General features: G+C 46.2%; 1 protein-coding gene across 19 annotated transcripts in view; it reads left to right on the forward strand.

Annotated features, from left to right (window-relative positions):
• Nucleotides 1-25,775, forward strand: part of LOC111857641 (uncharacterized) — a 141,367-nt gene that overhangs the window by 85,895 nt on the left and 29,697 nt on the right. For 5 of the 19 annotated variants that reach the window (XM_072710652.1, XM_072710653.1, XM_072710656.1 and 2 more), the window contains one exon: nucleotides 24,263-24,359. The exons of 12 other annotated variants lie outside the window; for them this stretch is intronic. In XM_072710652.1, the coding sequence (XP_072566753.1) occupies nucleotides 24,263-24,359 (97 nt within the window). Of the gene's footprint in view, nucleotides 1-18,183; nucleotides 19,351-24,262; nucleotides 24,360-25,775 lie in introns of those variants that run through there. 2 more of the 19 variants (XM_072710655.1, XM_072710658.1) reach the window with 2 other exon arrangements.

Here is a 25,775-nt window from a genome sequence, read left to right on the forward strand (position 1 = left end):
TATATCAAAGTATTTTTTATGCTTCGTTGGTCTCCATAGCAACACGCTAGTGGCTCCCCCCCACTGGCAGGAAATGGGTGGTCTGTGGTCTGTAACACCATGCTCTCTCTCTCTCAACAGAAGGGGAGAAGGAGGCTGTATGACCCGGGGCTGAGGGGGTGGACAGTTTGGGATGGTACAGGATGGGCGTTTCTAAGCTCACCTACTTGGCAGGGGGGGGGGGGGTTATTGATGTTCGCGGAGGTGTAGCCTTGTGGACAGGAAGGTCTGCTTGCTGATGCTCATTAGGCGTTCTGTTCACGTCGGGGGCCGGGGGGTGGGGGTGGGGGGGGGTTAGGTGTTAGCAGCATCAGCACAGCAATGGAGATGCAGAGAGCAGGAGACAAATGATCATGACAGACACAGACACTGTACATGGAAATCAATATGGAAACAGTGCTTGTACAAACAGGCAAATGGCGGACATATTTCTGTCTAATGTATGTTATCTTTGTGCATTCTGGTTCACATTGCCCCTCCCCCAGTATTTTTGTGGCTGAAGCTGCCAGTTGTCCGGGTGGAATAATAACATGTCAGAAACAGACCTCCAGTCAAGCCAGTGCTTGAAGTGACCTTCAGGGGGTGCTGCAGACAGCATGCAGTCCCCCTGTCTCCATGGATACACCGATTGCGTTCCTGTGAAGCCACCGCGGTCCTCAGCCCCAGCGGTCATTGTCTCGCCTCCTCGGGGCCGGTGAGTGGGTGTCGCCTGGCTGTGTGACGCAGCACTTCAGTGCTGAAGCGCCAAAGGCAGAGAATAAGCTCCATTCTCCTGAGAGCTGCTTTTTCCTGTTTATTGTAGCACAGCCCCTGAATACGTCAAAGGCCGTTTCTTAACCATTCACATGCTGCATGGCCTGAGTGCTGGTACCTTCATACCCCCACCATCTCCTGAACAACAGCTCAAACGTGCCCACGCCGCATTGGACCTCTTTCCCAGAAGCACCTTCTCCATGGCCCACCTGCAAGAAGTAGCAGGAGAGCCATGTTCTGCTCAACGAGGGTGTTGGCCTTGCATTCAAAAGCTTGCCTGACCGCCCCCTCCCCAGCGTGACTTGAATTCTGTCTGGAGGCCTCACTTCTGCTTCATTTCTGACGTTGTTGGCTTTTATCTGCTGATTGCATGTGAAGAGATGCCATAATTTCTTTGGAGAGGCAGATATTGGTCGATCCTTCAACCACAAATGCGTCTCTCACCCTGAAAGGTCAGAACTTAATGAGGTCTCTGAAGGGCAGATCGCATTTTGGTGCCTGGTGCGGCCCTAACAAATCAGGGTCAGCCATGTTTGTTATGTTCGTCTGCAGGATTTTTCATGCAGGACTGTTTGTAGATAAACTCTACTCCCTGCACCAGCTGCAGCTGTCGGTTGCATTTCTATATGCGTCATTTGGTGCAGGGCTGGTCTGGGATCAAAATTCAGCCCCGGACATTGGGGGCCCCATTGCCCCGCAGTAACTTTTGCTGAGCCAGGGGCGCAGGGCATGATAAGTTTTGGTGGCCCACATACTTATTGCCCCACCAGGAAAATGCTGGATAAGCCACTTGGCCAATCTAGCCATGGTTTGGAGCCTGTTGATCCTGCAGAGAAGAATTTCAGGGTGACCAGTGACCACCTCCATTCCTGTCCCGTCTATCTCTCTTGAGCTCTTGTTCAATACAGAACCTGTGAAGAACTTTTAGCTTATGATTGGCAGTGTAAAGATTTGGGGCCAGGGGGGATCTTGGCATGGAAATCCCTAAGCCAGCAGTGGCCCCAGTCCAACCTGCCATTCGTGATGATCCAGTGTGAGAGCGGAGTGCTCGAACCCCACCCCTCAACTCCTATCCCATCTTGAGCCGATGAATCATTAGTCCTTCCTCATGCAGTGAAGATATCAGCTATTGGGAAGCTCTCCCACCCCTTTTGAGGTAGGAGGGACTGCTGGTGTCCAGCTTGTTATTATTAAGATGATAATCTTGTTTTCCTGTTTCTTGGGGGGGGGGCAGGCGTTGTCATGGCAGCAAGGAATGTGAGGGATCCCTGTGGATCTGTGTGCAAGACCGAGTCTGGAGTAGGAGAGTAATGGAGCCACTCCCACTTCCTGTTACCCACCTTTAATCGCTGAAATGCTCCTGTCTACCATCTGGACTAACCTCCCGGAAGCTTCCAACTTTCTGGGCAGCTTTTTTTCTCCATAAAACTGGACATGACCAGCTCAGTTTCTTTGCCCTGTTGGTGTGACAGACTGAGCAGACTTGGCAGGATGTGGAGATCTAAGGGCGTTGAAGAGGTGGTGCATGATATGGAGCTATTTGGTTGGTACCTACCACTGCAGACATTGAGCCTGACACATAGGACAGACCAGCCCCTTCAAGGGACTGTAAGTGCCCCACCTTTCCCAGAATTCAGTGTTCCTATCCATCTTTAAGAGAAATACCTCAAGGGAAAAAACAAAGGCACCCGGCATAAAAATTTCAGCAGGGCCAAGAAAGACTTTAGCTGTTCAAAACTCTCCAAAATGCCAAGTTCACTGTCGGGTATTTATTAACTATATCGGCATTACTATGGAACCCCCACCACACCACCGCCCCCAGCTGGGAGGTCGATGGAAGTGCAGAGTGGATCGCCATGGTAACCCTGGTGAGGCCATTTTGGGGCATCACTGATTCTCACCAGCAGTTCTCCTTGCTTATCAGTTTGAGGTCCTGAGAGTGGTTGCACTCTCATAGCGTAGTGGGTGGGGGCCCACTGCTGAGGTCCTGAGGGCTGGGTGGACTATGGCTACCCTTATGCCCTGCCCCACAAAGAAGTAAGAATTATGAACTCACAAGAGGTAGACAGAGTGTTTTTTATTTGAACCATGCTTGTTTCATTTGCCCTAATTTCACACAAACCTTAATTTCAGCCAGAGTTTAAAGTCGTTTAAAAACAACATCAGGTAAGTCATGAACTGGATGATAGGTCTGTTTGTAGACTCAAATCCCCAATCAGGCAAAACAAAACAGGGGACAATGCTTATGAAGACCAATATGTCCCACATATAGTTAACGTCCATCACTTCCTCGATCGATATGTGTGATATATGGGTCCAAACACCGTATGGAGAGCAACGCAGGGACAGCAGTGTAATGAAGTCCTAAGGTAGTAGCTTGCATTGATTTCCTGTCTCCGTCCAGGGCGAGAGTGTTGCTGGAGGTAAAGGGAAAATGGGAAGTTAATCTTCAAATTAATCACAACCCATTTCTAATGCGCCTGTGCATTTCTAAGGTCCGTCTTCCGGTAATATGGCGAGTGAGCACTCCGTGCTGTGCCTTCTGAGTTTGAACTGTCAGGGCCAGGGCAGAAGGATCGTTTGATTCTATTTTTGTTCAAATCTCATTGTCGATATTTTTCCACCGAGACTTTCTGAGTAGGTGCCTCAATCAGGCATCTGGAGACACCCTTCCCAGGAGATTCGTGACGGGCCCGGTCGGCTTTATCCGGCGTGAAGGTCCGTCGCGGGACGGACTTTAAATGAGCCAAGTCAATCGCTTATCCAATGTTGGCGTGGCAGTCGTGGTAGAAACTGGGTAAAAGAGGCTGGATGTGAGCTGATGTCGCCCTGGTCAGGGTGTCCTCGTGGGGGGTAATGGGGACTGTTTCAGAAAGGTGTCACGGGGACCCTTAGTGTCCCTTAAATGGGTGGGTGTCAATTTCCCCAGGACAAAGACACAAACGTAAATCTCGACTGGAGCCTGGAGCATGGCTCTGGCTTTAAGGTAAGGTGCGTGTGACGGCAACTTAGCAAGGCCAAGGGGAAAAAAATCAGCTTCTTAGTTCAGAGGGATCCTCTTTGCTGTCAATTCCCTGCAATTAAGGAGCCATGAGCCGGAAGCTTTGAAAAGTCCTATGAAGCCCCGACGGCCCTCGCTGTCCTGCCCTTGTCGGCCCCAGACTGAGCGTCACCGCATTAGCATTGGCTGTCTCTCCTCAGATTAGCAGCAATTAAACTGTGAAATCGGAGTGATTGTCCTAAGCTCAGATACCCTATCGGGCTGTCAAGTGGAATCCAGCGGGGGGAGCAGGGAAGGGCCTTGGCAGCAGGCCGCCCACCCCTACACTCGGGACAAGGAACGTAGACACACCCACTGGTCGCTGGCCCTTCAGGCCACCCGTCTGTCACGAGAGGAGGTTTTGGAGGCATCGCCATGGTGACAGCATTGGAGAAGCCCCTGCCCCTCCCTACTGCCTGCTCGCCCCATGTTGGCTACGGTTGATTTAGCTGATTGTGATGGCATGCAGGGTCGTCGCTGCATTTGCTCACTGCCTCTTGCCGCTGGTATTGTGGCTGTTTTTCATTTCCTTCCTGTTTTTAGTAAGTGATCACTCACTTGTTCAATTTTGTTGTAACTGAACTCTGTCTTTCCAAGAACCAACGTTTCTCCACCTGCCCAACAGAAGTCTGTTCTAAGCCCCTACCACCACCAAAGAGGATGTTTGACTGGCCCCTACAGGCTTCTCTTTGGAATAAAACGGCTAAATATGGCAGCTAATCCAAATTTTATCAGTGAGGAGGAGTGTGTAGTCAAGGGTATTTGCATTTGCATGTTACATATTTTGCAGACACTTTATTCCAAAGTGTTGTACAAGTGAGGCGAATAGCAAACATACATGCTGTCAAGGAGTCACCCAGGCGTAAGTGCAACTAGGCTAGACATGTAGGCAGTATTGGAGCTGGAACTACACAACAACTATGCAACAGCTAAATATCATCTTTTAACAAAGTAACAACCTAATAAAAGTATTGAAAGGCTAGAAGTGCAACATAAGAGTTTTAAATTCATGGAACCGATGCGTCTCAAGGTGTTTCCTGAAGGTGGAGAGGAACTCTGAAGACCGGATGTGCTTAGAACAGACTGGAATTCTCACGTGACGGACGGATCTCCAAGCGTTTTGGTTTGATGACCAATGGGGTCAAGATGGGACAAAGGGACAAAGGTCATGGGGGGCATTTTGATGGAGATGGGTGCCTGCAAATTGATGACCAAGAGCATCTACAGTACAGGGTTCTTTATCTCTTTCTCCTCCATCTATAGAGTAGTGAATGGGGGGTAGGGAGGTGTGTTAACTTTGGGCCAAAATAGTGCTATTATTTGCTGACTTGGTTTTTAATTATGCTGCCTTAATGCAAGACATCACCGTGTCAGTATTTTCCCGCAGGATGCAGTAGAGTAACATGTTGGCAGTTTTTGACAGCATATGAAATGTAAGGTTATCTTAAGCATCTTAATGGTGCTGCTCAGAACGAGACTTAATGCAGGTCTCACGCCATCCGCACTGTCCGTGATTCGTTATTAATGAGATGTGGCTTTAAGATTTCCCCCAGAAGTCCTGACTTCTCTGAGAAGGAGATGACCTGTGACCTGGGCCTTCCTGTTAAATTGTGGTTTAAATGTATAAGTTGAAAATGAAGCCATTTGGAACGTCATGCTCCAATAGGGCTGACACTCACCTGAATGCAGAGCAGGGTTCTCATTAGATCGCTAAATATAAACCTTTTCGGTGTGACGCTGGACGAGGAAGACGCAGCTTAATCTGAGCTGACAGTGCACTGTAAAACGGGTACCTTGGCAGACGGCCATTTACTTGACTCTGTTGGCCCGTGGGGGCCATGCAGAGTAATCGTTTCCGTGGCAGTGGATCAAGCACGGGGGGGTGTAACTTCCAGCACTTGTGACGTGTTTGGTGGAAGGATCCGCTTGGCCTTTGCCTCAGTCTGGCAGAGACGCTTGATGGGTTCTGGTTTGACATCTGGGCCGCCGGTTTCTGACTGACTGGGGATCTCTGGACCCACCACCGCCGTCAGGTCAGGGGTGACACCTGCACTTCCGCACTGGGGCCAGCAGTGTCCAGGCTGGGCCAAGGATTTTTCATGGAGGTAAATCTCATTAAATGGTACCAAAAAAATGGTACGACAACAGGTTCCGGGGATTGGACCTCTGAGAGGATGTTGTTCTTTTTTATTTAGTTAGTTATTTTATGTAGATTTTGTAACATTTTATGATTCTGCAGGTGTGCGATTCAGTCCCTCGTAATTCCATCAGCTTAAGTCTTCGCTAATGACTTGATGCTCCATAATGAAATGTCCGCCTTAAATATTATCTGTCTCTTGCTGTGTTGTACTCAGTTATTAGTGCCCCCCCCCCCCCCTACAGCATGAACAGCATAAATGTAATAAAAATATCAAGGTGGTACTCTGTCAATCCTGGCAGGGGTCTCCTGGGTCATGTGGCCCAAATGGAGTTTGCTCCTCTTCCGTATGAAAGCCGTCGATCAAGCGGGTGTCCTGAGTTCTCATCGGGGGGCCCTAATCGTGTTACACCCCCTTGGAATGAATGGCAGGGTGCAGGTTTGAGCACGTCCCTGCACAAACTGACTCAGATAACCAAGTCAACAAGGTAGGTCTTGCTCACTGTCCTCTAGTAATTGGGGGGGGCATGGGTAATGGCACCAGTACATCCTGTGGGTGACAGGGAGGCCAGTCTGGCATTCGGGAAAAACGGTGTTACATTAAAAACTGAGTTAAATGGCTGAAACGCCAATATATGGATTCCTGATTGGGGTAAGATCAGTACCACTCTTCCAAAAAGCAGCTCTTTGTCCATCCAAGCAGTTTAATCGTAAATAGATTACGGTTTGTTTGGATTAATCCTTTCAGTGAATTTTATAAGCAGATATCAGAGTTATATTGAGAGGATGCTAATTTACCCTGGTATGGGGAAAAAAATAAACCTAAAATTCAAATTCAGTTCTGTATCAGTTGGTTTGGATGTGAAACTTGCTGTAAAAATACATCAAGTAAACATGCATGTAAATATACAATGCTATATGTGAAAGTCTTAGGTAGTCAAAGAAAATTTTGAATGATCTTCATGTTGGTGTAAGACTATAGCATTATGTTTGTCACCCCAGTATGTGCAGCTACCACCCAATACAACTATGTGTTTATTGACTTGACCACTAATTTGCTTCATGTGGCTAATCAATGCCTAGTCATTTAACTAATTAAGCTAATTAATTAATTAATTGAGCTGGTGGTGATATTTAAGATGTACATGGAATACCTAGAGTGCCCCTAAGGAGAGCTTTGAGAACTGAAGTGGTGTTCATCCAGCCATCCAACCAGATATCACTGACTTGTTTAAGAAATTCTTGTCAGTTTTTATTGTTACAGTTAATTTGCATGTGTTCTAATGTTAAACTGTGTTTTTCTTCTGAATATACACTTATTACTCAGGGTTGGCATTCCCAAAATTTTCGTAACGCTAACTGTTTGTTATCTAGTACTTAAGATCGATCATTAATTAGCGAGAGTTTTCTGAAACCCTTCGTGACTAAAGCAGTTCGTTATCTTGTTCGTAGATTTACGAATGCTTCTGTCACAAGCTGGGGAAACATACTTAAACGCAGACTTAAATACACTGTACTAATGACCACAACAAAAACAGCTGGTAAACATGGGGAATCCACATGGGGTAAATGAGGGGGCGTGGCACACAGGAGGATCTGATGAGCGGGGCATGACAGAACCCCCCCCCCCCCAAAGGCACGAACTCCGGGCGCAAGGAACAAGACCAGGGACACGACGAAACCTGGGGAAACAAAAGTAAGAACATTAACGCACAACGTGGAACAGCATGGACACGCAGAACAGGCACAAAGAGACCAACTTGGACAACAAACGACAAACCACAGGGAACGCAGACAGACACAGGAGGCACGAAGGGACCGGAAGGGAACAAAGGCACAGAGGGACCGGGCGCAAACACAGGGGGCCAACGGAGGGACCAACGGAGGAGGCAAGGAGGAAGATGAAGGGGACCACAGGCGACTGCTGAGCCGAAGCCGGAGGACCCGCAGGCAACTACCGAGCCACAGCCAGGGGGACCGAGGGCGAGGCAGGGGGCAGGGCGGGCCGGACCCAACCCCTGCACAGATGTCCCCTCCCTTTCCGGGAGACCAATAGGCGGGGGCCTGGCCGGGATCTGCCATGCTGGGGCGATGGTGACGTGGGAGTCTCTGGGGATGACAGGTTAATCCCAGAGGAGTCCCATTCAAGCTTCTCCTCCAACTCCGCTAAGGAGGGAGGAGCGGTGGTCTGGCAATCAGGGACCTCCTCGGGGACCGGGACTGGGGCCATGGGAGCAGGGGGCACGGGAGCAGGGGGCACGGGAGCAGGGTCCGGGGATATGGGACCTCCCCAGGGGCAGGGACTGGGACCAGGAGGAGCAGGAGGAATGGGCGGAGCAGGAGCCTCCAGGGGTGGAGCAGGAGGAACGGGCAGAGCAAGAGCCTCCGGGGGCAGGGCAGGAGGAACAGGCGGAGCAGGAGCCGCTGGGCCAGGAACCTTGGGCAGCGGTGCAGGAACCTTGGGCAATGGCGGCACAGGAACCATTGGGCCAGGAACCACAAGGGGCGGCCTAGGAACCGCCGGGTCAGGAGCCACGGGGGGAGCTGCTGGGGTTTGCACCTTGGCAGTGGGCGCTGCCCATTTAAGGAACTTGGGGACCCGCAGGATGGCATCACCAATGGACCTCGCCCCTTTAAGAGCCAGGCGTGTTCCAAAAAATGGGCGAGCTGCCAGCATTGGCAGCGAAGCGGCGAACGGACAAGCTTTGGGCGTCTGTTCGGGCGGGGCGATGGCAGCATCCCCGAACACCGCCGGATTCAGAATTGGGAGGAGTTCCTCCTGACACGCAGCAGGGCAGGTGGCAGAGACCGAGACGGCCCCTAAGAAGAGCTCCGGCGTCTCCCGTCTTCGTTTCTTCCGCCTTTTCTTCTTCCCTGCTGTCTGGGGCACTTCGGGCAGCTCAGACAGCGAACCGTAGGGGAGTCCGCCATCCATGGCCACTTGGCTCATCTTGATGAGGGGGCGTGGCTCACGGGAGGATCGGACGAGCGGGCCATGACAGCTCCGACCCACTCGTTATTTTCTACGTCATTCTTTGTTTGAATTTTTGCCTACTGTCCTGTCACAGACACAGGCAAAAAACAGATAACAAAAACACATTGATGATGCATTTTTGCTGATATTGCAAAATAAAACTATAGTGTTAACTATAAATTAGCACAAATGGGGCTCGTTGTTGTAACACCTGTATGCCATTTGAGTACATAACAGGGATATGCACCACTCATAAGTGACTTGAGAATGACCTTGAACATCAAATTCAATTCAGAAACCGGTTGAAAACATGTTGCAGAATTGCAATTCGACTTTCAATATAAGGAAGTAGAATTAAAATGGAATTGATTTCACATAAATTCAAATACATAGTGTACCACACAAATCAGAAAGTTCCCCAACCAGAAGCCCTGGATTAACAGTCAGGTACGACACATGCTGCATACTCACTCTCTTGCATTTAGATCAGGCAATGAGATGGGTACAAGGCTGCGAAGTACGGACTGAGGAAAGCCATCACTGCGGCTAAGAGGCAGTACAGAGAGAAGCTGGATGGCTTCTATTCTTCTGCTGACCCCGGGCGGATGTGGCAAGGCCTGCGGCACATCACAGAGTACAGGGCCACCACCAGCACCATCAGCTTTGTAGGCAGCCTGCTGGATGATCTCAACACCTTCTACACCCGCTTTGAGACCCCCAGCCACAGCACAGAGAGGAGGCATGGATATACCCAGACCTCCCATACCACCCGACCGCCCTCCCCCTTCCAACAATCTCAACAGACCAGGTACAAAAAGCACTGAGGAAGATCAACCCCCGCAAAGCAACAGGACCAGACAACATCCCTGGGCGGACCCTCAAAGTATGTGCCAACGATCTGGCTGATGTTCTCACCTCAATCTTCAACCTTTCCCTCAGCCAGAGCACTGTTCCCACCTGCTTCAAGACCACAACCATTGTCCCCCTCCCCAAGAAAAGCACAGTCACCTACATGAATGACTATAGACCAGTAACACTCACTCTAAACATCGCTAAGAGAGAGCGGTGCTGGCCCACATCCAGAGCGACATCCCAGACACTCTGGACCCCCTGCAGTTTGCCTGCCGGCCCAACAGGTCCACATCAGATGCCATCGCTGCTGCCCTTCACTATTCCCTCTCCTGCCTAGAAAACAAAGACTCCTACATCAGGATGCTCTTTGTCGATTACAGCTCCGCCTTCAACATGGTCATCCTCCACAAACTCTCCCACAAACTGACCACAATCGGCCTGCACCCCACCCTCTGTGACTGTCTCCTGGACTTTTTGACTGGCAGACTTCAGTCTGTCAGGATCGGTAACAGGACTTCAGCCAGCATCACCACAAACACTGGCATCCCACAGGGTTGTGTTCTCAGCCCCATCCTCTACAACCTGTTCACCCATGACTGTGTCGCCTCCCACAAAGACATCATCATCCTGAAGTTCGCAGATGACACCACAGTGATCGGTCGCATCACTGGAGGGGACAAAGCGGCCTACAGGAGAGAGGTGGCCGGTCTGGTGTCATGGTGGGTAGACAACAACCTCACCCTCAACACGGACAAGACAAAGAGGATGATAGTGGACATGAGGAAGAGGAGGCCTCATCAGCCACTGTTCATCTGGGAGCTTGAAGTGGAGTGGATGAGCAGCTTTAAGTACCTGGGCGTCCATCAGTGTTAATTTTGACAGCAGATTTCAATTTAGTTTTAGTCATAGTCTTTTGACTAAAATGCAATTTTAGTTTTAGTCATATTTTAGTCATCTGTTTTGTTTTAGTTTTAGTCTAGTTTTAGTCGACTAAAAAGCATAAGATTTTAGTCGACTAAATCTACTGTAGATTTAGTTGACTAAAATATATTGGGTTTAATTTAAATGTAATTTAGTTAAACCGTGGTAATATACAAAATATTCTAACTTAAAATTAAATAAAGCCAAGTCTCATTAAATATGTGGAATATCGTCTTTCCATAAAAACCAAAAATTAGATATGCATTGTTTAGAACTTGCATATGACATTCTTCATTCTGTAAAGCAAAAGTGCAACTCCAAATTATTTAAAAGAAAAACTGTATTTGGCAGTAATGCCATTGCAAATACTGCATGACCTGAAAAAATTACCTTGCAGATGTCGCTTTAGATTTGTTGTATTTTTACCAGCGATTTCCGCTCCACACGGTTTACACAAGGTCTTGTTTGTCTTGACATCAAACGTGAAATTATTCCATATATCTTCTCTTCTTTTTCTCCCAGCCATTGCCATGTCATTTTAGTTTAAGTCAGACAGACACCCACCAATGTATGCAAGATGTACTGTCGCATCTCGCGTCGCAAGGTGAATCAGTATCTTAATTTTCCAAATGTGCGTGTGCGTCTCACCGCGCCACGCACCAAGATTAATTCTGATTGGATCATTTCCAAAAACGTCCCTCACTCACATTTTCGTCTCGTTTTTATTAGTTAACGAAAATGTCAATATATTTTTATTATAGTTTTCGTCATCATCACTTAATTTTTATTTAGTTATCGTCTCGTTTTCGTCAGTGAAAATTTGTCATTGACGAAAATTATAACGAAAATATTTCGGCAACGAAATTATCACTGGCGTCCATTTTACCCCCAACACAGACTGTTCACATTTCTGCCCTCAGGACGGAGGTACAGAAGTGTGAAATCTAGAACCTCCCAGCCAACAGGGGTATGATAATGGGCATCATCACCTACCTAATTCTGTAATTTTTGCACATTAAGCTCTTTTGCACATCTCCTTCATTTGCACAAATGAACAGTTAATATTTCTCACCTGCACATTACACTTCAAAGTATTTATTTACTATTTTTTCTATTATATTGTACCTCAGCATTTTGTGTGGACAGCAAAGCAAGAATTTCATTGCACAGAGTAATACATTTTTCTACTGTACATATGACAATAAACGCTTTGAATTGAATTAGACCTGGCATTGTAGGTGCAGTTGAATGTACCCTAACCCTGTTCATATTTGCAACCCCTTGTAACTCACTTGGACCTGTTGAAAAGAGTTCTTGTCACTTAGCCTAAATGTCCATCAATGACATTTTACAGACACATGATGCTTATATTTGGTCCAGCTTTTGAGTGTGTCAGATGGCAAAGGATGGTGTGTTTGCTGGTGGCTGGTTATTGGGAGACAGCTGGTATCCTCGTAGCAGATACCTGCTGACTCTAATGTTGAATCCCCAAACCATTGCTGTAGGTAATTGTACCTTTTAAGGTACAGAAATGCAGTAATTATTTTATTAAAATATTTGATTTTTATATCCAGCCATCCATCCATTTTCTGAAACTGCTTATAATTTTCAGGATCGTGGTGGGTCCGGAGCCTATCCCAGAAGCTACGGGCACAGGGGGGGGGGGAACAACCCAGGATGGAGATGATTTTTAAATGATACATGATTTCGACCACCTACTTGATAAGCTGTTTTAAGGCTTCTTTTGAGAAGTATAACTTCTCCTTTTCTTATTGCTGTCCACCATTTCAGTCCTTTTCTTATTGCTGTCCACCATTTCAGTCCTTTTCTTATTGCTGTCCACCATTTCAGTCCTTTTCTTATTGCTGTCCACCATTTCAGTCCTTTTCTTATTGCTGTCCACCATTTCAGTCCTTTTCTTATTGCTGTCCACCATTTCAGTCCTTTTCTTATTGCTGTCCACCATTTCAGTCCCTTTCTTATTGCTGTCCACCATTGCGGTTTACGGTTTGTGTACAAGGAAGCAGCATCACATTTTTAGCCTATTTTTATATTTTCAATAAATCGATTGTTTCATTGTGGTTTTAATTATGGTTGCTTTGGTATGTTTTTATTGATTTCCTAATTAGTTTATGCTTTTGCAGTATTTTGCAACACAGTATTTTCATTTGCCTGGTGTGACAATATGGTATGATGTGTTTGAAATACGTGGAATCAATGTTCCTGTTATCGACAGTATGTGCTTTTCTGACGCGGAGGCTGGGGAGGAGCCAACAAAATACTACTTAAAGTTAGTTTGTTAATTCTGAGATAACGAAGGGTTTTGGGAAACGCACGTAGACCTCACTCGTGCTTTACCAACGTCGTTCTTCATCTTGTTCGTTATTCGCTAAGATCGATCGCTTTCGGGAAAGCCACCCCAGATAAATAGCTTGAAACATTTTCTTTGACTTCCTTAGACTTTCGCACAGAACTGTACGTCGATACACACTCCATACCCGCCATTTCTGAATTGGTCAGAATCCGCTGTCCGGACGTCATCGATTCACCAGGATGGGGAGGGAGATTTCCTGATTTGCCTCCTTTCCCATTTGAGGCCTAAACCTTTTTAAACTCCCCTTTAAAAAATCGTTACAACTGTCAGCGTCATCGGCTTTTCATTTGCTACCCAAAAAGATAAATCTTACGAAAGGGTGTGGCGGATTACCGAGGGGTGGGGGGGGGGGTTGACAGGCATGCTTTAAACCTCTGTCAGGAGCACACTCCAAAGAGGCTTCTATAGTGACAGCAGGCCGGGGGGGGGGGGGGGCGGAAGGGGGGGGGCTTTTATTTTAAAAAATAAAGCGGTGGCATTACTACGATGAGCACATCCCCAGTAAGCGATCACCCCCACTTGGCAGGATTCCTCAGAGCAGGACACCTCCACCCCGCTTCTCCCTCGTCTCTGGAATTCACCGGATGCATATTCTTCCCTAGACGGTTATGTAAATCAGCTGGCTTGTGGGGTCACTGACCTCCCTCCCCAGCACTGCCCAGGGCCCTATTTCTGCAGGCTACGGATTCCCTCTGACCTTTTCTGAGACGATTACATCACTCGTGCCCAGCCCAGGTCCCCCCGTGGGCGTTGAACCCACGACCTTCCAGTGACACCAGCAGACCTCCACAGAAGTGACAGTATTACACGGCATCTCATTACTTTTTTGGGAATTCCGGACACATCGCGGGCACGCATCATTCCGACGTCCTTCACATGGATGTTTTACCTTTCTGTGGCCATTTCTGTAGCAGGTATGTGTGCTTCCAGTTCGCGTGCAGGTCACCATCCTGAGCACTGTATCTCACCCAATATTTGTTTCCACCACCAGTCGGTAGCATTTCAGTATCTCTGCCTGGCAGCCCCAGGCCTCCCGTCGAATGCGGTTATGAGCGAGGCTATCGCAGGAGCTCCTCAGCCCTAGTTCAACACAGCTGACCACTGTTTCATTCTTCAGCCTTGCAGCTTTAGTTGATTGTTTAGTTTTTTTCTTTCAAATTAAAAGTCACCTCATATAATATGCTGAGTGAATATTCTTCCTGCTACCCCCAAAACCGAACAGTTCTGGTGAATGAGATCTGAGCGATGCTAGCTGTATTTATATTTCATTCCGTTTCTTTTACGTTCTGTTTTATTCATTCCCTGTATGAGGCAAATAGGTGACCTTGTCTGCTGTCTATGGCCTCTGCCGTGTCACTGTTCTCCTTTAGGCACTTTCAGCCTTTCCTCTCTAACTGCTGTGATCCACAGGATGCAGAACCATAGCAACACTTATAGCGCCTGTATATGCATTTATATAGGTTGATTACAGTGTCCAAAAAATATGCCTTCTGGGATTTAGTCCTGCAACCTGTACGTTTGAAGTTTATCTTCTTACTCAGTGGGACCGTGCACTTAATCCTGATACACACACAGCATTTACCTTCATATTTACATTAATATTTACACTTTTCCTCATCCGAAGCAACTTGGCACGTTATATTCTCCGGTGTGCTGAGATGTATTACTTGCCAGTATGAATATATACCATGTTTAGGCTTTAAATATATGAAAACATGACTGAATAAACCACACAGTTAGGAAACGGGGGTTTTGCTATTCTGGGGGGGGGCTTGTGAGCTTGTGTCCTACCTCCATCCCCGCGGTGGCGATCTGTGGCCCGCCTGTAACGTCATCACTGTTCCGTTTCTCATTATTTACCCATGACTCATGTGCGGGTACCACCCAGCCAGTTGGACGTGTGGCTCTGGGAGCACCTGATCACTCCTGCTGTCCAGCATTGATTTTAGAAGCTCATTGTCTTCAGCTGGAACATGTTGGCAGTGCTAATGCATTCCTGCGGTTTATGGTTCAAACATCGTGGATGCAGCCCTCAGTCTGCCAACTCACACAGGCCGGTACGGAGAGCCAACCCATTGATGGACTTCGGCTTTGACCCTGACCAAAGTTTACACCTTGTTTTAGCAAGCAAACCCATTCCTTCTTTCTCTATAATGTTAGTGCCCAGGGGGGGTTGGGCAGCCAGCTGACCTTCAACCCCCAGAGGTTTTCTTTTTTCTCCCTTTTTGGGAGCTTTTGGTTCCTCTCCTTCATTGACGTCATTCTTTCTTCCAGTGTGTATTCTGTATGAATGATGTAATGATGTATTACAACACACCCATGTGAAGGCCTTGGGGTGATTGTTGTGAAAGGCACTATAGAAAAATTAATTCAGTTCAGTTCAATTCTGCTGCTTGTAATCTTGTGTAGAAAGTCAAGGGTGTTCCACAAAATCCAAGCCTGGCCTTTGTGTGCATTACCGCTTGTTGTGTGTGAATTCGTTCACATGGGTCCTGACGTCACATGGAGACACGCAGCTCCATAATTTATACCTAGCGCTGTAGACCACCTCCAGCTTGCCATCTGGACCCAGGGTTCTGCTGTGTGGGTTTCCGGAACGAGCCAAGCATTGACTCAGCAAAGGTAAACCTCTAGCAGTGTATAGCAGTACTCATCCTGGATTTAAGAGCATTCAGGTTTTTCCAGGTTCAGATATACAAAATATACTGTTTACTAACAGCTGCAGCCTGAGTGATGCTCCAGCAAGTGAGGCTCCGTTCAAAACATGGTAGAGCTTAGAATAAATCCTTCCTCCCTTCACTCCTGTTGTGAGGACTAGTCTGGTTTCCTGGAACAGTTGTTCCTCAGCAAACAGCTTGTGTAAGACAGTATGAGTGCTGTGTGATCTTCATGCCCACCAGGTCACGCTTCTGGTCGGGCTCCTGACAAGGCTACTCTCTGTCAGCTGGAGCTGACTGCGGCGCCGTCTGCATGTAATCTAGCTGATGGCTGAGAGAAAGATAAGCAAGCCGTCCGATCCTTATTGGAAATCGGGCCCTGGTGGAGACCAGGTGCAGCATGTGTTAGAGCGATGGATGAACGGGGAAAGACTGGATTATCACCTTAATAATAGGGTGGAGAGCCTCAATTCACGCCTTTACTGAAATCGTAAGGCTTTCTCTCATCTTGCTTAGTGCCTTTAAGGTGGTTCTTGTGGTTGATGTCTGGGTTCTCCAAGGTGAATCTAATACTCAGTCCTGTTCTGGACCACAGAAGTGCCAGGTTGTACAACAAGTACCACAGAAAATTTCATTAGACTACATGCTTCTTTCTTGAAGTGTTTGCTTGTTATAGACTAGCACAGGGTATGATGACCTAGGCAACGTCAGAATCCTGTTTCTTTAACATGAATTCCTTTACAAATCTTACATTTGCGTTGGAAGGGATGGTACAGAGCGCCGAGCATGAATCTTAATTTCCTTAGCATTTGGAAGATCCTTTTGGCAAGAAGAATGTGTCATCTGTGCCTTTTATAGCTTGCGTTTTCAGCGCCTTTAAAAAGGAGATGGCTCTCACCAGCTCAGAGATTTGACTTTTCTTCTCAATTGTGGCTGCTTTTCGTGTCGGTCTGAGGACCCCAAGTGTGCTACTTTTAAATGATTCAGTGTTTTTTTTATTATTATTATTCTATAAGGCTTACTTGTGTGCTCGTTTACAGTGTTTGCATGGTGCGGAATTAAAAATCAGTGTATTAATATTCCTGCTTGTTTCATAGTCTCCCCTTGCATGAAATGCTCTGACAGAGGATTTTGCTGTGACAGACCATCAGTAATCAGCCATCTTGTATTTGGGAAAAAGCATCTTAAAGTACTTTTGCAAATATATATTTATATACGCATGATGTTCCTGAGGCTCGCATTTGGTTCCAGGAACCTCCTGTCTGCCAAATGCGGTACATTTAAATAGACTCTCTGGGGCTTTCTTTGCTGAAAATGACAAAATAACGACGAAAAACAACCAATGGTGAACTATTTTGCTTGATAGACTAATTGTATACGTACATTCATACACACTGGGATATGTTTTGCCTCCATTCCCTAAGGAAAATCGGCACCTTTGCAGTACTCTAAAGAAGTTCCCCACTCTTTATGAGGAGGTGCAGGTTACTGTGCTTTTACTCTTTTAAAAAATCTCTGGAGTCCATTGACACCATGTGCACCTCTTAGCGCCATTGTGAAGGTTGCAGTAACCCATGGAAGTCACACAGTTGATGGGTGACATTGCTTAGCCCTTGTTAGCCTCAGGTATGTCTGGCAGCATAGGAAGTACGTGGATGTGATCGAGAAGTTAATAAATATTGGGTCCTTTGTTGGTAGCCATGTATAGATACTAATATTACGTATGTTACTGAGTGTGTGCCTGATAACCTGGTTAAGTGGTCGTTAACGAAATCTGCTGCTTGATTATTTTGGAGACAAAATTATACAGCATCGATTGGTGAATCAAATCCCATTAGTGGTGATCAGTAATAAAGGCACAGGATTTTCAAAAGATTAGGCATGTGTGAGTTGCACACTGAATGGTGGGTCACGTGTGATGTTAAGGAGACCCATTTGGATCCAAATGAAAAACATTATTATGGTTGTCAAACCGGAACTGGGCCAAATGCATATCGTTTTAAAGGACATGAATATACCCCCATTACCTGTACGTGCGCATAAATATTTACATTAAACAATCATTTAAAATTACCTCATTTATACATATTTCCAGAAGTATAGGCCTAGGTTTTTATTATCCACGCAACTTTAATAGGATTAGCCTAATTACAACACAAAGGTAAATGTCCTTGTTTTTATGGTTTAATAACTCAACGTAGGCTACAGTATATACATTGGTATAAAAACTGGACCGACAGGATATGCTTATCATTTACACTTATTTGTCTGTACATAATGCGATGCGCAAGGCGAACGCCGGTTGAGGGGAGCTGCACTTGCGCGCCGAAAAGGCCACCCTGCCTCCGCCAGGCCCGTTGCTTCCCAGTCAAAGGGGTCCGGGATTTTTCTTTCTTTCTTTCCTCCGATCGGGCCCGCCAACTACAGCTGCCGTGCGGGGGAAAAATCGCCGGGCTCTGAGAGGAGAGCTTTTCAATAGACAGATAAATTAAAGAGGCCTCCCGGGATTCGTCATCTGCATCTGACAGGGTCTCTTGCTTACATCCCTCAGCCCCCCCCCCCCTCCCCAAAAAAAACTCTCTCTCTTTTCCCGTTTTTCTTTAATCCCAGTCTCTGTCTGTTGCAGCTGTTACTCCCAGTGTTACCCAAACTGTTACCGTGAATGGTAATGTTAATCGATTTGTTTCTGTCTTCACTCGAAAAACAAAAAAAAAAAACTAACTTCGTTGTTATTTTTAACGACGCGTGTTTTAAAAACGCGGTTCCTCTGGTTTGGAAAAAATAGAGCCGTGTAGGTTTCCTTTGCACAACAGTTTATAGCCGTGCTGGCGGGTCGCGGGCAAGCGGTGGATGTTCAGATGAGGCTCTGCCGCCGCGGTTGGAGTGATGCGCGCATATGAAATCATGATAGGGTTCATTTGATGTAGTATTTTTATTTTATCCATATTTTTCATTCTTTTGCCAAGACCAAACGGTGTGAAACAGTATTTAAAAATAATAAATCCATCAAAAAGGGGGGATGGAGCCGCCCCACAAAAAAGTGATAGACCCAATGTACTTCCCCCACCCCTTAAAACCCACTAACTAAAACCTATTAGAGGACAGGCCTCTTTAAGCGATCGATGTCGGCAGCATGTGGGGGCATTACTATAGCAACCGGTGGATGTGACATGTGGATGCGACAGGGACTCCGGAGCTGGCCGAATATAAGGAGGAGCGCGGACCTCATCCCGGCCGCCGGCGGAGGCGCGGAAAGGAGATTCACTCCGCGCGATTTCTGTAAGACTTATGCCACAAGGCGGGTTTCTTTTTTCCCCCTCTCCCTTACCCAAACCCAGCACCCCTCCGCCCCATTCACACCACCGCCCCCGATCCTTCTCCCTTTACTTTCCCCCCGCTGAAATCATGGCAAAGTCGGCTTCTGCGTGCGGTGCAGCCGAGACGGATGCAACGTTGGTAACTTTCAGCCGGAGGATTGAAAGGAGGTTTTTGGGGGGCAACATGAGCAGGTGCACCGGCGCTGGCGTCTGGAATTGGTACCCCACTCCCCAGCACAGAAAGCAGGCGGAAAGCATGCTGCAGTATTCGTTTGGATGGATGGAGGTAAACAAATGACCGGGCATGTGTGCAGTGATTTTTTTCTGTTTTATTTCTCCCTTATTCCAAGTGTGACTGCTGCCTTCAGTCATGGTGTAATGTGAAAATATGGACACGGCACGTTCCAAGAGCTGTAAATTTTGTAATGGGAATGGGATCTATAGGGTCTGGGTATCGTTTCTAGTTTTATATGAATGTAACGACTTATTCAATCGATAAAGGGCGATGCTGTTTGTTCACATGTGACAAACATTATGTGACATATTTGCGGTCATTAACTGGCTGTTTGACGCTCTAAAATACGGCTTCGTGGAGCGGTTACTGCTTTGTAAGATTTATGTTGGGTTTTTCTGACATTAGTGCAGCGTGGTCATGTCTAAAATCATCGCCCATGTCTAAGCAAAAGTGGTGTTTTCGGATTACTACGCCATTCATTAGGAGCAATTTGCACATGTGCTAAGTTTGTGTGCTGTGGCCGGTTAATATACACGAACTACAAAAGTTTAGTGGATTATCGGGCCGACGTAAAATATGTAGAAATTCATATTTGTGGCGGGCTTCATAATGTTGCGGTATTTTTTGAAGATTATTTTTAAAGCGGAAAATAGGCGTATTTGCTCATTGTAATGACTATAAATCGGTCATTTATAACAGAAGTGGCTTGGAGCGGCACATGCGTTTCAGCGCAAATTAAGTTGCAGGATATTTTTATTTACAGCATTTATGCATGTGTATTTATGAACGTCTGTGTATTGGAAAATAATTAGGCCTAAATGATGATTTACAATGTGAAATTAGTGTGGATAAATAAATTTCAAAATTGTCTACTGGTGTCCGGAATGATGATATAGACTAATGGAACTGGCAATAAATGTGAAGAGAGCAGTCAGATTTAAAATTGCTCTTAAAAGCATATAGTAGTGTTTTAGTGATGTTCCTGGTAAAACTTTGTTATCCTAACAATGCACATGCTAGTTATCCTGAATATTTAACGTTTTATCCTTGCTGTCATGTTCAAACGCAGGTCCCTGTCACAAGGCGAAACTTGATGGAATTAAAACCACGCTTGTACACACTGTTGCAATTTCTATTTTCACGCAGTATGCAACCTGTGCAAGCGCCAAGAACAGAATCATTTTATATTGGCACGATAAATAGTGTTTGGCATGCGTTTCCCTGTCAATAGGAATCAGATGAGATGGGGTAATATTTGTGGGAAAGGCAAAGTCCCGGGGTGTCAGAGTTCGCGATTGGTGAAATGGCAATAATAATAATAATAATAATAATTCTTTTCCGAGAATATTTGTAGGTCGTATGGTAACCGTTTTGTCCTCCAAAATAGGCCTATGGTTTTTTGAACATTTAAAAATATATTTAGTAATGAAATGACACGACGTACAGCGTGTTCTTTAAAAGGGGTGTCGGACGGTACGTGGAGCGGTCAGTCGGCCGAACGGGCGCCTTGGTGCCGCGCCTTCGTGCCCGGAGTGAGCGCGAGCACCTCTCGCCCTTACTTGCTCCCAGCTCGCGCTTCATCCCTTGCATCACGTATATCCGACCATGCAGACGGCTATGTGTCAAACCTCGACAGATAAATATTTAAAGTAACAATAATAATAATTACCTAGGGAAAAAAAAATTAAAATCCAAGCGGTAGGTCGCTGCCTTGTTTAAGAAGTTTTTGGAAGAAAGTAGTTATCATGCTTTAAATTTAATTACATTTTTAAAAAGAATTGGCATTATGGAATTATTATGGTTCATATATTTTTCCAGCTTCATAATTATATGGACATTTTATGGTAATTCTGTACCTACCTTTTTTTGCATTTCGGAATAAGGAATTAAATTACAAGTGCTTGTAAAAAAAAAAAAAGATAAATGTTTTGTTTGAGATGTTTGGGCGTGTGTGTGATTACTTAATGTATTTAAAGAATTTTTGCTTGCAGAAAGAGAAGCAAATTGACACAAAGGTAATGTTTTTGTTAACATTGTTATACCATGAGTTATTTTTTCTTGCAAAATGTAGCTACTGTAGTTAAAACGGCTACATGAAAAGCTGTGTGTGTGTGCGTGTGTGTGTGTGTCAGTGTACGTTTGACTGTGTGAATTGGAAATTCTCAAGTACAATTGTATCTGGACAGATGAACAAAAGTCTCACTTGGCATTAGAAAGGGGCTTTTTCACTCCCCCCACACTGAAGACAATGGGCAACCGCTTTTTGGGGGGCTTTTTCTTGAAGACATCTGAAAAGGACTCATTATGTGAGGAATCTATAAATGATTATATTTGTGATGAGCAGTTTCTGAGTGTACAGCAGCAAAAACCCTATCCGCCATTCTGTTCTGTTCTTATTTCGTTCAATTCTCTGTTGTGTTTTAAATGTGCGTTTATAGCCTGGTAGTAAAACGTGAAACATATGTTTGAGTAAAATTATTTGATGGTTTTATGGCATGTGAGGATTTTTAACAATTACCCAGTAGAGACTAAAAGGAATCATAAAGTCAGAGTTTCAGTTTTCATTCTCACCTGCATTTGTGCTGAATTATCTAGCTTAAATAATACTGTTTCAGTTGTGCCTTAAGCACTGAATTTTTGGAATATAACTGTAGGCAATAATTTCCATTAATGCACCGAAATGTCTGTAATCTGCCTTCTTCCTCTTCTCCCGGAGTGTGTCTTTGGTGACGCGGTCGATGCCTGTAAAATCTGCAGCACAGCGTATTTCATGTTGATAAATTTTATCGATACGCTAATACACAACGGCCTCTTAGGTCACAACAGGCCATCCCTGTCTCTCACCCAACCCCCCACCGCCATTTTCATTATCCTTCTTCGCTCCTCAAGGATCCGATGCCAGAATTTCTGCATATATTTGGGGGCTTAGTTGTGGGGTTTTTTTTTTTTTTTTTTTTTTTTTTTTTTAGTTTTCTTGAACACCCCTGTAAGGACCCTGAAAGCGCTCATTGTGCTTGGCCCGTAATTGATTGCGGACGTTATTTCGCACTAACCTCGATCTCCTATTCATCGAGATCTTTTCATGTAATTCGTTTGAAAATGCTAAGCCTCCTCAGCTGGATGGGGGGGGGGGGGGTAGCATGGGGGGGTTGTTAAGAAAAAAAAAAAACCTGCTGTTGGCTGTCTGCCTGCTCCCCGTTTCTGAAATCAGCGTGATTAGGGCTGCTGTGGTCGCGAGACTGCCCGCGTGCTCGCCGGGGACCTGCTCGGGGCTGCACATCTCCCAGCGGTTTTCCGGAGTGTTCTTACACCGGCGACCAGTGAACCCCTAAGTGACAGGATCACGGCCCCCACCAGAGGCGTCCACCTCGCCACCAGTGCTGGCTGCTCTTACCGGGCCACACCTTCCCGACTGATTCGGCCGTGAGGGGATGGGTTCCATGGTGACGACTCTCAAGTACGCTCGTGTGCTTCGTTTACTCAGTTTTTGCTAATTTGAATTTGGACGTAGCTACTGTTTCGCGGATATTTAGTGGAGAAACAGTTAAATACCAGACAAAACCATCGTGGAAAAATATCACGAAAAAACGCTTGACCATATGTCTGGTATGGATTAGCGTGTGAGGTGCTGTGTCTTTTTACGGTGTTAAGGCAAGGCAGCCTCGCGGTCATTTACGAACACTGTCACCCCCGCGAGCCATGAGTTTTTAATCAACGTCTTTGAGTGGTGGTGGGGGGGGGGGGGCACAATGCAGATGTGCATCTGGCCCCTGGCTCCAGCCCCCCCTTAGCCCCCCACTCTCCAGCCATTGAGCGTTTCTTCTTCTGGGGCCTTTCATTTCCTCAGGGGCCACGGAGAATGGGGAGGGGGGGCCTGTCCCAAACACCCTGGAAACAGAATATTCAGCCGGCCCAGCTATTGGGGGAAGACAATGCATGTGGCTATTCTCCACAGCTTTGGTGCTGGTCTGTCACTCTCCACACCCCCCCCCCCCCCCCAGCCACCCGCCCCCTGCCCTTTCTTAAAAACACAGCACCCCTCACGGGGGTTGGGGGGTAACAAGCCCCAGCACCAAGCACAGTAGACCATCCCCAAGTTCCCTTTTGGACCTCATTTCTATTAACATGGGCATGGGCTAATCCAGCAGTCTGTAGGCAAGGAGGCTAATTAGCGAAAAGCCTGTGTCTCCCTCCCCCCCCCCCCCCCCTTATTTTTTTTTTAAAGCTGACAATAATTGTCCAGTGGCCTTTTATGATGCGAGATGAGAAGGAAGCGGGAGCCTGAGTTGGAGAAGTAGACAGAATGCAGAGAATAAAATGACGGTTACAACATGATAATGAACGACCCACACAATGTCTGTAATGGGGGGTGGCAGGAGCACCCCATAAACTGGCAGCTGTATTATTCCCCACCCCCCCGTAATGTCGGTGGTCCGGCCCAGTGGGTCCAAGTGACCCCCCCCATTAGCAGTCCTTACGCCCGGCCGCTTGCCTTGGTCACCCATCCTATAGTAAAGTATATCTTTGGGGTGGGGGATCGTTTTATGGGCTTCGTGAAGTTGGAAAAAGTAACTTTCCTATCTTGATGTGTTGAAGTACCAGGAGTCTGATTGTTTATTGGCTTATTTGACTGAGGCAGTGGATATCACCAGTAGGGTACATATGCCGTTGTTCCTGGGTTCTTCTCTTAGATGAGTGTATATGAGGATAAAACCATTCTCAGTACAATAAAATACTGCCCTGACAAAAGTCATGGAACCTTGTAGTCTGGAGAAGAGGTGATATTATGGTCTGTTTTCTGGGAAGGGGGATATTTCAGTATGAATATAGACAAACCGTAGCATGTGCCAGACAAGCAACAATCCCATAATGCTTCTGGCAACTCCTAGACCGTGCCTCTCTGGGGCAGCTGTCAATCCCCTGTCAGCTTGACATCCCGTCTCCTGCCCCTTCCCCTCCACAGACTCCATCAGGATGGGGGCCGGATGGCTCTCGGGTCTGACCGCGACGGGAGGGGGCCCTCACCGGACGCTGTGGCCGATTTCGCCTCCGTGTATCAGGTGAGACGATGCCCTCATCAAGCTTCTGTTCCCTGGCTGAGTTTGTTTACTTATTGATCAGCTGGAGTCTTTCAGCGGCACAGGAGTATCACCAAAGAACGTGTTTTAGCTACTGTGGTGCAGATTTGAGAATAAATACTGGAGCTGAAGCGGTTTTTGACGCACTGACAACGATGAAATCTGCTACTAAATATGATATTTGCCTTGCAGGTTCAGTCCAGTCAGTTCTGGAATTTTTAAAAAGTGTTTTATTGCAGTGTTTCTCATTTTCAGTGGAAATAGGGATTGGCATTGGCAATTATTGCACTTTTTGGATTTAAAGTTGAAATCAGAAGCTTGTTAGTACTCATAATTTTATATTATGCATATTATATTATGCTTTGCTTGTATTTTTAGGAATGGTTAAATTGTTTAGTTGTTTGCATCTGCATAATTGTTGAAGTTTGTTGGGGGATTTGTTCAATTTTTATAGTTTTAAATAACCTAGTTTTATGTTTTCTTGTTGTGAAATTTGCTGCATTACATTGCCAAAGCTGATTTGTCTTTCAGTGCTACACAGCAATCCAATCTATAGTTGTCTATCATCGCTGTTATATTGATGTATTATTTTTGCATAAATCACCTTAATTGCTATGTTTCTGTAGTCTCATCATAATATAGAAGAGTTTATTCAACGTAAAAAGGTCCATTTTATAATTTTAACATATTAAGAGAAGTTTTTTTACATTTTAGCCACAGCCGTAATTCACATCTGCAGTGCCTATGAAACTTGTAATACCTTCAAGGTGGCCTTTAATTTTTGAAACTGGTCCTTATTCACCCCCACCCTTCTCATATATTTCTTGGGGGGGAAAATGATGCCCATCACACCCCTCCTCGTGCAGAATACACCCTTCCTCATGCACATCACACCCCTCCTCGTGCAGAATACACCCTTCCTCATGCACATCACACCCCTCCTCGTGCAGAATACACCCTTCCTCATGCACATCACACCCCTCCTCGTGCAGAATACACCCTTCCTCATGCACATCACACCCCTCCTCGTGCAGAATACACCCTTCCTTATGCACATCACACCCCTCCTCGTGCAGAATACGCCCCTCCTCATGACTGTGTGCGCCTGTAGCTAACGATGACTCCCTGCATCCAGTGCCCCTGCTTGTCTTCCTCCCGTTTCCGTGTTGTATTTGGTTTTGTTCTGGGGGGGTAGGGGGCGCGTTCTTCCTGTTCTCCAGCTTGACCCTGGGCTGCCTCCATACTGCTTGCAACACCCCCCCTATAAACAGCCAGACTCAAGCGTGACATTGCCATCCAAATGCTGGTGAATTAGCTGTGCAGTGAATTTGTCTATTGTGCAGTAAAACACCAGCCAGAACATGGATATAATATCAGTATAATGTTTAGTTTCTTATT

The sequence above is a fragment of the Paramormyrops kingsleyae genome, chromosome 4 (assembly GCF_048594095.1).
Source record: "Paramormyrops kingsleyae isolate MSU_618 chromosome 4, PKINGS_0.4, whole genome shotgun sequence".
NCBI lineage: Eukaryota > Metazoa > Chordata > Actinopteri > Osteoglossiformes > Mormyridae > Paramormyrops > Paramormyrops kingsleyae.